The following is a 15,101-nucleotide window of genomic DNA, read 5'->3' as shown; positions in this document are numbered from 1 at the left end:
TACCAGATTTATCTCCTAAAACATATCTTTCATTATGATTGTCCTTTTTCAAAAGCTTTCCCTTTTCTTTTTCTTTTTTTGGTAAAGAATTGTAAATTTATTAGATCATCTGGAAACCAGATGGGCTGAGCCCCAAAATGGCACCTCCCTTTTTGGTAGTAGCAATAATATTCCTGATCTGTAGAATGAAACCTGAATCATACAATTTTTGAGCTGGACCGGACTTTAGGTATCATGGTATTTAATAGTCCTTATACCAGTGGTTCTCAACCTTGGCTGCACATTAGAATCACCTGGGAATCTTTTAAAAATCCTGATTTCTGGGCCTCATCTTCTGGAAATTCTGTTTCTTTGTTACTAATGTTTTGACCTCACCCCATAACAAAGAAACAGAATTTCCGGAGGATGAGGCCCAGAAATCAGGATTTTAAAAATATTCCCAGGTGATTCTAATGTGCAGCCAAGGTTGAGAACCACTGCCTTATACTCTCACTCCAGCCTTATCTTCCACTACTCATCAGACCCCCAGCCAGTCTGGTTTGCTTTGCCCTCTAAACATGTCACATTTACTCATTTACTGGAATGCTCTTTTCCCATTTAAACATGAGTTTAACGTTAGTTCTTTTAGAGTACTTTCCTCAACAGTCTAGCCTTCTTAATTTCTCAGTCAGTTGATTCATTTAGCAAATAATTATTGAGTGCCCTATATATTAAGTACTGTTCTAGGTGTTAGGGATATAGCAATATAAAACGGAAGTCTCTCCTCTCTTGGACATTACATTTTCATTGGAGCAGACAATAAAAATAAAGTCAGGTGGTAATGAGGTCTTGGAGAAAAAACACTTTGAGACGCTGAGCATCTCTCAGAAATAGCAAAGAGGTTAATGTGGCTTCTTCTAATAGTACATCACTTACTAGTTATGTAGATATTTGAAGATATATATGTAAAATTTAAGTATTTAAATATATACAGGGTGCCCCAAAAAATCTATGCACACTTTGAATGATTGTAAAGTCAGTGTTTAACATACAGTTCATTTTCAAAATTTAAAAAAATCTACAGAAATAAGTTTTTTTTTGTCAATGCCTATTTTCAAACTGATGACCGTTCTACAGTCCAGGCACTGCTGATAACATGAAGCAATGGAATCGCAAACATCAAGCATCATTTTTTTTGGTACTTGTGTGTCCTCAATTCATCGACTATTGCTGGCTCTGTACCATAAACTTTTATCTTTTATGTGTCCCAATTAAAAAAAGTTTAATGGCACTTTAGGATAAATTTTCTTTGTTCAAAGCTTAGTCTGGCTTCACCCATTATTTTAAATCAATCAAACCTGAAAAGGAGGGAAAATTAAGTTATCAGCTGTTAAAGCATGTACACATTTATTGGGACATCCTATATATCTATACAGATATGTGTCTCATATACATAAACTTGTTTAAAAAGTTTAAAATTAACCCTAACCCTAAACCTAAACCTAGCCATTAACCTATTCTAATTCTAACCCTAAACGTTACCCTAATCCTAACACTAAACCTACCCATAACCCTAAATATGTCTTTTGTTCTGAATTTCTTTCTTATATGCTGCTGATGCTGTGCATGCAGATGCCTGGGAACTAATTTTTAAAATATATGATATATGCATGCACACGCACAGACACATAATAAGCACTCAATTTCTAGTTTACATGTGTTCTCTGTTTATTCTGATATGGAGAACTTGTAGTCTTGGGAACACTTTTTAAAAGGTTGGTTTTTTTCCAGGAAAATATAGAAATAAATGAGTCTTTTTACAATGGAGACCCTTTATGGTCTTGATATCATGCAGTGGTTCTCAACCTTCCTAATGCCGCGGTGACCCTTTAATACAGTTCCTCATGTTGTGGTGACCCCCAACCATAAAATTATTTTCATTGCTACTTCATAACTGTAATTTTGCTACTGTTATGAATCGTCATGTAAATATCTGATATGCAGGATGTATTTTCAGGGGTCGCAACCCACAGGTTGAGAACCGCTGATGGGAATCAGGTTGGCTGTTTTGTGCAAGAGATTGTGTAGTCTGGACTCAGACCAGCCTGAGTGGCTTTGTGGTTTCACTTGTGTTTGAATAATGCTAATGCTATGCTGTGGCAAAGGAAAAGTGGGAAGAGTCTTAGGAAGAGAATATCTTGATCATTTGGACCAGGTAGGACTATGAGCTGCTTGGATTTCACAACTTTTTAAATGAGAAAGGAGAAGCAAAAATTTGCATGCATCTCTGTGGGCAGTGCTGAAATCAGGATTACACATTGGAGTGGGGAGAAGAGGCTTCTCTGGATACAGCTTTTTGTTGTTTTGTTTTGGAGACTTACTGGCTTAAATGCTTAGAAGACATCGGTGGCTTGTTATCGTTTCCCAATCCTACCTGTTCAGTCTTATTTCTATTGCTTTTAAATTGATGTTTCTAGTCTATCCAAAAGAACTTCTTTACTGTCATTTACGCATGCCCTACTCATTTCAGTATCTGAGCCTTTGCCCATGCTTGTCTTCTGCCTAGAATACTTTGTCCTGCCTTCAGGTGCTCCCTCTTCAGTGAGGTCCACCTACAACTAATCTCTTCCCTCCTCTAACCTTTGCTCCATAACTGGGATTATCTGAACCAGTTTGGGTTTTTTCCTCTTAAAGTTTTATACTGGTTTGCATTTTCACTGTAACTGTTACTCATGTTCATGTGTTAGATCCCCATCGAATTACTGGAAGGCAAAGACTGTAGTCTCCAGGACAGTTGTAGCAACCAGTGAGCTCTCAATGAGTAGTTATTGCATTGACTTCAGCCTGTTTCAGAAAATCTCCAGTGCCTCTCAGGCTGCAGAAGGTACAGTACCATTCTCTGTGGCTTTTGGTCTCAGGAGTCCCAATGCTTATGCCCTATTTCCCCAAAGTCCTAATTTCATGTAGGCAGTTTTTATTTTATAAATAATCAGGTGAATTCCAGGGGATTGAATTCCAAAGGACTGAGCAATTTTCTGGGGCTGATGAAGTCTCCATTTCTCTTACTTGATGATATAAGATTAGAATTCCTTTTTGATCAAGCTGAGTCAGATTACCTTTTTAAATATGAACGTGGTTCTGTTGGCCTTACTATACCAGATAGACATTTCTCTTTCTAAGAAGCATCCTGAGATGCTTCTTATTATCAAGTTTTTTCTTGGCTCTGTGGGAATAATTCTATAACATTTTGTTCATTTATTGAAATGGCCGTACATTTAACAGAATGTTTAAATTAAAGTGAAATCTTAGATAAATCCTTTGTTCTTTTCAGTACTGGTTTATATTAAGTAAATCCAAGCTTAGTATATGCCCAATAATCCTTTTCTCAAAATTTGACAGGACAACCTTTTCAGGTGTGGAAATGTATCTTTTCAACCTAAGTTGGTCCCCATTACCTGTTGGTCTATATATGCCACTCTGTTTTATACTATTTTGACTTTTGAGTTTTATTTCCTAGCCCAATAAGCCTACGTGTTTTCTCTCCTTCTTTCTATTCCTCTGTAGTTCCAGCTGCAGTATCTGTCCTGCCTGCTTAGAGATGTTTGGCAGCAGCATGTTCTATTTGCTTTCCGGCACCCCGCACAGACAGAGGCTTTGTCTGGAATGCTTGTGATTTTAGCCAGAGCCAGGAATTTTCTGCAGCTGAGTAGGGGGAGGAGTTTGCGGCTGTTTCCCTCTATTGAGGGGGGAGGTTTAGGGAGAGGGAGGCTGGGTGGGTGATTTCCCGGAATTTTAAATATTCCGCACAATGAATCCTTTGATTTCTTTCTCAGGAACAGGGCGGTTACCTGACCAACTCGTGATCCTAGACATGAAGCATGGAGTGGAGGCGAAAAATTATGAAGAGGTATGTCCCACTGTAACAGCCAGAGGAGGCAGTCGCGTGCTGGGCTGTGAGGTTTCTGTGACCTATTCAGGCCAACAGGCTGTGCTTTGACCAGAAGGCTATGGTTTTCTCAGCAGTCATGTGACAGCCAAGCTACAATTTTACTGATACAAAAAGTTGTATTAACAGCCCTAAACAATAACTCTAGCTGTGTCGTCAGCCAAATGACTAACTAAACCAGCTGTCCCATAGCAATGTTGGTGTGATAAAACACTCAAGCATATGCCATTAGCACTCTTGAGACAGCAAATAGGTATATATATACTTATAATTTTTAAAAGCTGGAATTTATTTAAATGTTAATGTCCAAGGTTAAGAAAAGTGATTTGTTTTTAAAAGCTAAGGCTTTTATTCCCAGACTGACAACTCTATACAGGATGGGACAAAAGTAGTTGTGCGTACTCAAAACAGAGTTTCTTCTTTATTATTATTTATTTTTAATTTATCTTTATTGTTGAAAGTATTACACATGTCTCCTTCCCCCCCCACACTGACCCTTCCACCCTGCCCCACACGCCCCCCATTATTTATTGATTACTGTATTTTTCATAAAAACTACTGTAAACCTTCTTTTGCCTCACCTTATATTATATCTAGGGCATGGATTCAGCACTGTTTAGACCTGAGCAACTGTGCTACATTTGAAAAACAACAATAGCCATAAGTAGCTTTTAGGTAAAATTATTTCAGACTAAGGAAGAGAGAAATAAGGAAGAAAAAACTGCAAGGGACTAGGAGTAGTGATAATGAGAAATTTTTGCTGACAGGAAGTATTATAGAGAATAAAAACTGACATTTATTTGGGTAGTAGGGAAGTAGAGGTGTGTATAAAACAAGGGGAAGGGGAACTGAGCCTTTTTCATCTCTATTAGGAGAGACTTTGGGGGCAGCACAAAATGGTTCTTCAAATCAAGAGCACCTTTGAAAAACCACAAGAACTATTTAAGAATGGAGGATTGATCTTTACAGTAAGATAAGAGTATTTTTACCCAGATCAGAGTCTTTACAAACAGTATCTGTGGGCATGAAGAAGAAGTGGGGTACAGGAAATGTAAATAGCTTTTGAAGAATGTAAACTGAAATAAACAGGCTAAGTTGCTTTAAGTGATTTAAGAGAATTTTCTAGGAGGGATGGAACCAGAAAATTGCTCTAGCTTTCGTCAGGATTTGGAACAGAATATCCTAAAATGGAAGAAGATTGGAAGTGACTGATTCTGCAACAGGAAGTAGTAGAACAACAGTTGCAGGTCTTCAGGTCTCTTCTCTTTTTCCTAGTTCAAGTGTTCAACTGAACAAAACTAGATCGAGTTATGTGTAGGCGGTAAACAGGAGCAAGTATGCAGTAGTGAATGGAAGACGAGTCCTGATAGAGACTTTGATTTGCTTGTTTCTGTCTCCAAGCTAGTTTAGTTCAAAGAAACAAAGCAAGAGAGACTCTTTGTTTGATAAACTTAGAGTAAAGAGAGACCCCAGTCACTGAGCTGCTGCCACCAAGGACTCCCTTTGAGCCTCACCTCGCTTCCTGAAGCTCTGCCCCCACCAGATCCCTCCACCCACCCACCTTTCTATGTGCCAGAGGTAAAGGAATCATCCTATGGTATTATCGAACGTTCGCTAACCAGAACCTACACTCTTTCAATTTCTTTGCTGATGCAAGTAAAGGTGATGATCTGCTTTCTGCCAGCACTGAGGATTATATCCATATAAAAATTTAACAGAGAAGTAGCAGGAAGACCCTTTCTACTGTCCAAGGGATCTCTGTGATTGCAACCAAAAGAAACTAGTGAAGGTGTTTAGAAGACATTTGTCTGCAATGGTACTGTATTTGAGCATCCAGAATGTGGAGAAGTAATTCAGCTACAAGATGACCAGTGCCAGAACATCCACCAGTTCCTAGTAGAGTTCGGTCTGGCTAAAAACCACCAGCTGAAGTTTCATGGGTTTTACGTGCTTTTGCCTCTCTGAAACTAAAGTGAGGATTTCCTTGCAATGGGTAGAATTTCCCTTCTCTCCCTTGTCACAAGTTAAAAAAACCTCACAGCTTATATAATGTAACCATTTGGGGTCTGCTTTTAACTTGGACTAATTTAACTCATTCATGCAATAAACTGAAAAGAACCATGCCAAAAAAAAAGTAAAGTGAAAAATCCTTTTAAACTTTCATGATTTAGAAGAATCTTAATTATATTTAAATAAGATTACATATATTAGAGTGCTGTTGTAAGGTATAAAACAATAATAAAAAGTTATAGTTATTATGAGGTGGAAGAATAGGTAAAATGATTTTCAGGTTTTGGTCACTGCTGCTGTATCCTCAACCTCAGACCATTCTGTAAGCAAGCATTCATTGAATTCCTATGTGGGATTTTATCTCTTGTAACTCCCCCTCCCCCCCATGTGAAGGCTATCATTAGGTGGTATATATTAAATGGGCCACTTGATTAGACTTACCTTGTTCTCTAAAACAGATGGTATTGTGAGTTTACATATAGAATAATGTGGACATCACTGGCATACAGCACTTTTGAACCCCTATACCTCCTAGAATTTCCTTGGACTTTGTTGACACCGGGAAAGAGCCATTCCTTATCTTTCCTGACCTTTTGCTTAACCCAAGAGGGGAATCCCTAGCAGAAAGCAAACCACAGCTCTTCCTTTGCGCCGTTTCCTGGTGTGGAAGTCTGGCACGTCCTAAGCTTTTCTTTACGCACATGGTTACAACATAGCTCTGAATTCTGTTTCTTAACCAAAAAAACTCCCACTACTTTCTTTGGCAATGTCACCCCCCACCCCCCCAAAAAAAGCAGATCAAATTGAGATGGAAGAGGAGAAGTAGTTATGACATAAGCCAAAGACCAGTCCTTTTCTCAATGTATGGCTAGGCTCCCTTGAACTTTGCTTAGATATAGCTGTTAGTTGTCTCTGGGCTAATGACTGTGACAAGAAAATGGACAGACACTAGAACCACTTGTTCCCTGGTTAATTACCAGGGAGCACTGAGCATATGTAGAGGTTTTGAGACATTTAATTTTAGGCCCTTGAGATAATGGAGAGGCTTTGTCTTTGGGCCCTTTGGCATCAGTATTTTATTTTTTTTCAATATGTTTTTATTGATTTCAGAAAGGAAGTGAGGGGGGAGAGAGAGAGAGAAACATCAGTGATGAGAAAGAATCATTAATCAGTTGCTTCATGCACGTCCCCCACTGGAAATGAGCCCACAGCCTGGTCATGTACCCTGACCAGGAATCAAACCAATGACCTCTTCGTGCGTGGGATGACGCTAAATCCACTGAGCCACACCAGCTGGGGCTCTCTTCCTTTCTCTCTAAAAATCAATTTTTAACAAAACATATTTTTGGGTGATGATTTACAAAATAAATCCTATTTTGCCCAGGGGTTCTTTTAGTCAGTCATTTGCTATCAACAGATACACCAAAAAAACAGCTTCCCTCATTAGAGCAACAGCTAAAGACTTTCCAGAATGTCTATTTTTCTGAATGCCCTCAGGAAGGAGGAACTCTGGTTCTGTGTAGTAGAACCAAAATCCCTTTGTTGATATAAGTTAAATGAAATAACATGGGTAAGGCACCTGATGCATAGTCAATTCAGTAGATTTTAAAAGCTTCCTTCTCCTACCCTTTCTGGAAACTGCCAAATGTCTATGAGAGAGTAAATAAGATCTTAATAAATTTCATTTAGTCCTAAGTTTGGCAGTATTATCTGGACTTATTTTGGCACATTGACCTTTTCAGCTTCTGTGAAGAGGCCTGTGATTCACATGCCCCACATGCAAGTAGACTTGTCCTTGAATGTGATTCTGTCTTCTTTATCTTCATTGCGTTAAACTGGGTGCTATTCAAATTTATTGCCATGCTTCTCAAATTTTCAGTGGCTGTGGTAGTGGGTGTGGAGGTAGCAAAGTAATTTGACTGAGTTTGGCTTACCACAAGAAGCTTCTTTTCTGAGTCTCGGTGCTCCACCAAGGAAAATAATCCAATGATTCTCGAGACCAGGGTGGGGAACGTCCAGCCCTCGGGCCATAGCAGGCCCATGAAATCATTTGGCATGAGGAATGAGTTAATTAAATGTCTGACCAAATAGAGCAGGCTAATTTTTAAGATGATAATTTTGTATGGCCCGCAAATGATGTTATAAATATCCAAATGGCCCTTGGCAGAAAAAGGTTCCCCACCCCTGATCTAGAGGCTAGTTTCACATGTGTTTCTATGAAGCAGTTTTTTAGAGTTAACACCTTTCTTTGGTACAATTGCATATAACTGTACTCTTCAGATTCAAATCATCATTTGAGGAGTGCAAGATTTGGAATGGGTTAAAAAGAGTAGTTTTACAGTTATTTTGGAGGTGTTGTAGATATGTAGGGAAAGACTTTATAACTTGTAACATTTCCAAACACTAGCAATGAGTGTGATAGTGAGAGCTTTCTCCTGGACAGTGGGCCTCCTGAAAGTAGATGTAGAGTGCTCAGCATTCAGGAAACACTTGCTTCAGGGGACCAGCTGCACTTACCTGCTATGAGAAAGTTGGCTCCTTTGAAGAATTCATGGAATGGTCAGAACAGGCAATTTATAAGTGTTTGCCATGTATCAGGTGTGTGGGTCTATACAAAGTATACATTTTAAAAATTTCCTTGAGTTCAGGGCCAAACTAGTGTAGGGGGAAAGGATAAAAACAAAAACAATGTAAATATGACAATGTATGATTGAATCTTAATTGTGTGGCTAGTGTAAGTTCTGTAGGGCTTTAGGGAAGAGGGAATCAGTGTGGAAAGGAATGGCTAAAGGAGTCTTCATGATTAAGGTTTGAAAGATAGGTAGGGTTTGAATATACTAAGTGTGTGTATTTTTGCAGGTTAGGGATTTGGTTTTACTTGCATTTTACAGCAGAGCTTTGCAGTTTTGATGCTGAATAAATGCTTTGGTAATCATGGGTAGGAAGTCGAAAGACCATGGATCTGCTAGTCATAGTCTTCTACCCAAAGGACTTAGTAACTTTGTAATATCTTTAGTTTCCTCATTTGTAAAATGAAGTCCCTTGTACTAATATTTTTTTGATTACTTAACAGCTAAATGCAGCCTGCAAAGGAAATGCTACCCCCTAGTGGAAAACCTATGGTCCACACACTGTCAAATAAAATAGGCCTTGCTCTTAGCAAGCTGTTGGCAAAATACATACCATCCTTCCAGCTGTGGAAGAGAGAAGATACACTAGAAAAATGGTCTGCCTTCATGAAACATGTATAATTTAACATTCTTACAGATATTTTTAACATTAAACAGATTTTTAGAAGAGCACAGAAGTCAGTGGGGATTTTGATAGATGTTTTTTTGTTAGCTTGTACTGACTATGATATTAAGTATTGATGATATTCATTGAATGCTTAGTCCTGGGCAAGCAAAGAGGGTTTTTCTGAGAATACTTGTGATAATTTGTTTTAAAATTTTATTCTCTTAGTCTGTAAAAATTAGAATAACAGCCTGAAACCTAGGAAATTTGACTAATAAACTGGACAACTACCCAGACCCTTGTGACCTAATATAGCTCTTTCACTTCACCTTTGATCCAGAAAACACTTAGCGTGGTCATCGGGTTTTCTTCATCAAATTTCAGTGCCTACCGAATACAATGTATAGTCAGACATGGATTCCAATTTCAGCTCCACGAGGTTCTGAGATCTTGGGAAAGTTATTTAATACTCTGAGCCTTAATTTTTTCATGTGAAAAATTTAAGGATAATAATATTCACCTTGTATAGGGTTATGAGGATTAAGTGAGGTTACACGCTCTAAAATACATATCATATCACATCCTGGGTATATACTAATAGGTCTAATTCATTATACTACCTTCTTCATCATCTTCGCTCCAACCTAACTTTTGAGACTTATATTTGCTCTTACCCACCACCATCTCCTTAGCACATGTGTGTATTGACATGAGTGCATGCATAAACATGCACATCCATGCACATCAGACTACTCACAATTAGACTACTCATGGTCTTTTAAGCATGACCTACACTTTTCTCCCTCTGTGTTTTGATTTGCAGGTTCCCCTCAGCCTTGAATGTCTTTCCTTCTCACCTTTTTTCAAATTCCACACCACTTGTGAGACCCAACTTCCCACTTCTATTAAGTTTTCCTTTACTCTTTCAGCTATATAATCTCATGCTACTTTATTCCTGTTCCACTTTTAATGTGTGCCTTTGTTGTAGAAGTTAATACATAATGCTCTATATTACGGTTACAGCTTTTTATGTGAGCCTCTCCACCAGACTGTGGGCTTCTGAGGAGCAGAGGTCATAATTTAATTTGGTGCCTTGCACACAGTAAGCACTAAAAAAAGCATTGTTGTTAGGGTCTTAAATGTTAAAAAAACAAAACCCCAAAAAAACCCTCTTTACATTTGTTTTGATTTCTAGATTTAGATTAAGCATACAAATATATATCATTGTTGTTGGATTTTCCTATTGAGTATCCATATGTTAGATAATTAAAATAGCAAATTAATTTTTAATATTTAGATTCTTTAAGCTTCCCAGATATTAAATTAATATAAGAATAAAGGTAGCCGAACCGGTTTTGCTCAGTGGCTAGAGCATCAGCCTGCGGACTGAAGGGTCCCAGGTTCGATTCCGGTCAAGGGCATGTACCTTGGTTGCGGGCACATCCCCAGTGGGGGGTGTGCAGGAGGCAGCTGATCGATCTCTCTCATCGATGTTTCTGGCTCTCTATCCCTCTCCCTTCTTCTCTGTAAAAAATCAATAAAAAAAGAAAAAAAGAATAAAGGTAGTTATTAGGCAGAGAGGTTTGTTTTTTTTAGGAAAAGAGACCTTTATCCCACCCATAGAAAATAATTTACTAGAATTAAGGACAGGATTGAGTAGGGATTTCATTGAGGTAATAAAATTGACTTGGATGATAGGAACTGGGCTGTTTGGTTATGAATAGAGTCTTCAGTAGGACCTATACTAGAAAAGGGGTTGGGAAATTGGTTAAATAGACAATGGCCTAGATGCAGTATGGAATACTGTGCAGCAGTTAAGAGGGAGGTGAATCCCAAGCACTGGAGTTTTGGAAAGATCATAAGTGGGGAAAAGAAAAGCAAGTACAACAGTGTATACATACATTATGATCCTATTTGTAAATAGTTTTAAATTACATTTTTCAGTGCACATTTATGTTCATACTAAAGCATAAATAGTGTGTATCTTCTAACAAGGTCTGGAAAGGTATACACCAAGTTCATAATCATGGTTACCACTGAGAGGGGATATGTGGATGTGAGAATTGAGGATCTATGAAAGTGGACTTGCCGTTTTTATTTCCTTTGCTTCTGAATATTTTAAATTATTTAGCAGGAGAACATATTTAGGTGTTGCTTGTACAATTAAAAAATAAATGAAACACCAGAAAGGAACAGCATTGGGGACAGGTTTTTTGGGCTCTAAACTACAAAAGCAACCTCAATACCAAATTAATTTTAATTCCAGCATCTATTTCAGGTTTTATACCGTGGGCTATTGCCATTTGAAAAACACACACACACACACACACACACACACACAGTGGGGGAGGAGCTTAGAAATAGTCTTCAGAATAATTTTTACAGGTATTATTTTCAGCTGGCAGAGGCACAGCCATAGTTTCACTTCCAGTTCTTTTTGCAAGTTACTATTTAGGGAACTTTAAATCATTTATCTCTAAAGAAGTATCACGCCATTGCTTTTATACTATCTCATTCAGGAAGCTTTGGAGAGGGAACTATAGACCAGGAGGGAAAACAAAATGGTAAACAGATTAAGGTTCAGCTTATTATATGTCTCTTGTATTGGTATTTTTTTCCTGGGGAATTTTCCTTGCTTTGTAGCTCTGGATGAAATCAATCAGCAGACATATATTCTATGTTAATGGCAAAACCTGGCATTTGGGGTTTCAACTAGGAGAGTTAGATCTTATACCCAGTTAGCCTAGTTCTGTTCTGCAGGTGTCAGTCACACCATTAACTCTAGCAAACATTTTACAAATGTAAAACAGTGTACATCCAGTAAAAGACAACTTAGGTGGGTCATTGCAAATCTATCACAACATTTTAAGTACTTTAATATTCACTCAATTTTTATATCCTTATCTTAACAGCAGTTTTCTAGTTAAGTGAAGATTACAGATATGCAAAGGAAACATTAGAACACTCTTAAACTCTTCCCATGCATTCCATATTAACAGCTATTAACATTGAACAGAGAAAAAGAACAAGGAAGGCAAATTGGACAAGAGAGAAGAAAAAGTAAGGAGTTCTAGATATAATGTATATTGAATAGGGAGTAAAGCAGCAGATGTAGAAAAAGAATTTTTAAAGAATTCTTTATATAGAAAAATTTAAGAGCAGCTGGTATTGAGTTTTAAGATCGGAGTATCCCCATTTTAAAGCAAATGATAATTTAAAAATTGATAAGAAAAACAATTAGAATAACAAAATCCTTGCTTTTGTCAAATCTTGGGGATTTCGGATGTCTAGGTTGAGAAAGAAAGACAGTTCATTTCTTTCTCACATTCCTCATTCTTTAATCTACCTGGAAGTCCCTGGAGATTTCTTTTGATAACAAGCAGTGTCATTCTAAAAACAAATGCAGCCCTAGCCGGTTTGGCTCAGTAGATAGAGCATCGGCCCGCCGACTGAAGGATCCCTAGTTCGATTATGGCCAAGGGCACATGCTCGGATTGCGGGCTGGATCCCCAGTGTGGGGTGTGCAGGAGGCAGCCGATTAATGATTCTCTCTCACCATTGATGTTTCTATCTCTCTCTCCCTCTCCCTTCCTCTCTGAAATCAATAAAAAAATAAAAACAATTTTTTTTTTTTTTAGCAGACTTAGGATTCATCTGGGCTCTGGATCACTAAATTTAAAATTGTGGCATTTAAATGAGCAAACCAGAATTCTCTAATTTTGTAGTCTGGGTTAATTATCTTAATGCTATAGTTATGCCTACTCTCTCATTCATGTGCATTCCCTATTGGGAACTTGGTGGTTTTTCTTCTAACATTTGACTAATATTTTGACTCACATTTACTATGCTAATAATATTGTTTATTTCATAGACATTATTGGAAGGGTAAAGTACTTAATTAAAGTCAGAAATCTTGCGAAAATAGTATATCTTACTTTATAGCCTACCACATTATAATACTTCTGAGGTTTTAATCAAAATTAAAGTATAAAAAAGTCTGAGATGGAAACAAACATTTGTAGGGAAGGGAAGAAGAGCTAACTTTAGAATGATCGAAGAGTTTTTAAGTTTGGTGAAATATTTTAAAAGACTCGTGTTCTTGACCAGAGCGATTTTTTCAGGGCGTGGGTTCATGATTCCTTTCTTTTCCAGATTGCAAAAGTTGAGAAGCTCAAACCTTTAGAGGTAGAGCTACGACGCCTAGAAGACCTGTCAGAATCTATCGTTAATGATTTTGCCTACATGAAGAAGCGAGAGGAGGAGATGCGCGATACCAATGGTGAGGGGAGGGCAGCTCTTGTTTCTCTATAAGAGAACCATAAAGGAATCAGATCACCAGACTTTAAATTCTGGTGTACCCTTTTCTCCGTTTTGCCAAGGGTGGAGGGAGGGGTGGTGTGTGGAAAGATAATTGCTAACTTCAGTGTTGCTGCTACAGGTAAATGAGCCTTGTTAGATTTTCAAGGAAATAGAAATCACTTCCATACGTAGTTGACCATATTCTCAGTTTGCTTACCATGTATCAAATTGATAGGACTATTCTTTGCAAATTTTAACATTTATATATAGAATAATGAAAATTTAAGATAAAGCTAACTGAAATCCTACTCTTAGGCCTAGGGACAAAGTGAAGTTAATTAATTGCCTTTCCTCCCTGGCCATCGTTTAGCCTGCTGAGCCTCATTTCATTACATTTACAATGTTTTTGTTTCGATTTTTTTAGAATCAACAAACACTCGGGTCCTATACTTCAGCATCTTTTCAATGTTCTGTCTCATTGGACTAGCCACTTGGCAGGTCTTCTACCTTCGCCGCTTCTTCAAGGCCAAGAAGTTGATTGAGTAATAAGGCCTACTCTCCTCCCACCTTGTATCTCAGCCAGCAGAACATCACTGGGACGTGCCTGGCCTAAGGCATCCTATCAACAGCACCATAAAGGCACGTTGGAACTTCTTGCCAGAACTGATGTCTCTTGGTGTGGGAGGACATGGGTTACCACCTACACCCAACAAGTCATTGAGGGACTTCTTTTTAACTTGATCGGATTTGGACTGGTTTTGCAACAATAGGACTTAATAGAGTCACCTGTGACAAAAAATAGGGGTTACCTAGATAATGCCAAAGCCAGCATTTGTACTGGGTTTCCTCATGTGATCTGTTTAAACCATGTTTTCTTTCCTTCTCCCACTTGCTCACCAGCTCGGGCTTCCACTCTAGTTCCTTTACCAAGATTTGAATGACCATGTGGAACTTGTTTTATTCTCATTGTCCTCTTTGGATTTCTGTGTGAAAACACCCTTAACTTTATCTTAACCATTAGCTGAAATGTTTAGATAGCTTCTGGAGGTATCCTTTCTTAATTTTATGTCTCATAAAAGGGTGATGGATGTGACACCTCATAGAAATGAGCTTTGAACTATAGATAACTCTTTTTAAAATTTTTCATTTTAGAGAATTAAAACATTTGTGCTCAATTGCTTGAATTTCCTTTTTGTGTAGTTATGTGTGTTTAGTTCTATGCAGTTTTATTACATATGTAAATTCATGTGACCACCATCACAAAATGCAAAACAGTTCCATCACAGGGAACCCTTGCTACCCTTTTATAGCTACAGCCACCTCCCTTCCTGACTCCCAAGCCCCAACCTCTGGCAACCACTAATCTGTTCTCCATCTCTCTAATTTTGTCATTTCAAGAATGTTAAGTAAATCAGCAATCGCCAACCTTTCGGACCTCATGGACCACCAGTGGTCTGAGGACCACTGGTTGGCAACTGCTGATATAAATGGAATTATGTATTATGTCATCTTTCCAGATTAACTTCTTTTGTTTGTTTTTTTCCTCACCTAAGGATATTTTTTCCATTGATTTTAGAGAGCGTGGAAGGGATGCAAGAAGGGGGAAAGAGAGAAACATTGATGTGAGTGAGAC

General features: G+C 38.1%; 1 protein-coding gene and 1 pseudogene across 1 annotated transcript in view; both read left to right on the top strand.

The window, feature by feature from the left end:
* The window catches only part of TMED10 (transmembrane p24 trafficking protein 10), a 33,478-nt gene extending 18,835 nt beyond the window's left edge, over nt 1-14,643 (top strand). The window contains exons 3-5 of the mRNA XM_036313434.1: nt 3,813-3,886; nt 13,322-13,448; nt 13,893-14,643. Of these exons, the coding sequence (XP_036169327.1) occupies nt 3,813-3,886; nt 13,322-13,448; nt 13,893-14,014 (323 nt within the window). The 3' untranslated portion in view covers nt 14,015-14,643. The remainder of the gene's footprint in view (nt 1-3,812; nt 3,887-13,321; nt 13,449-13,892) is intronic.
* On the top strand, nt 5,236-6,717 carry LOC118677563 (annotated as a pseudogene).
* Nucleotides 14,644-15,101: the final 458 nt, after the last annotated feature.

Source organism: Myotis myotis, unplaced genomic scaffold (genome assembly GCF_014108235.1).
Source record: "Myotis myotis isolate mMyoMyo1 unplaced genomic scaffold, mMyoMyo1.p scaffold_m19_p_1, whole genome shotgun sequence".
Classification (NCBI taxonomy): domain Eukaryota; kingdom Metazoa; phylum Chordata; class Mammalia; order Chiroptera; family Vespertilionidae; genus Myotis; species Myotis myotis.
This window is presented reverse-complemented; position numbering and strand designations above follow the sequence as displayed.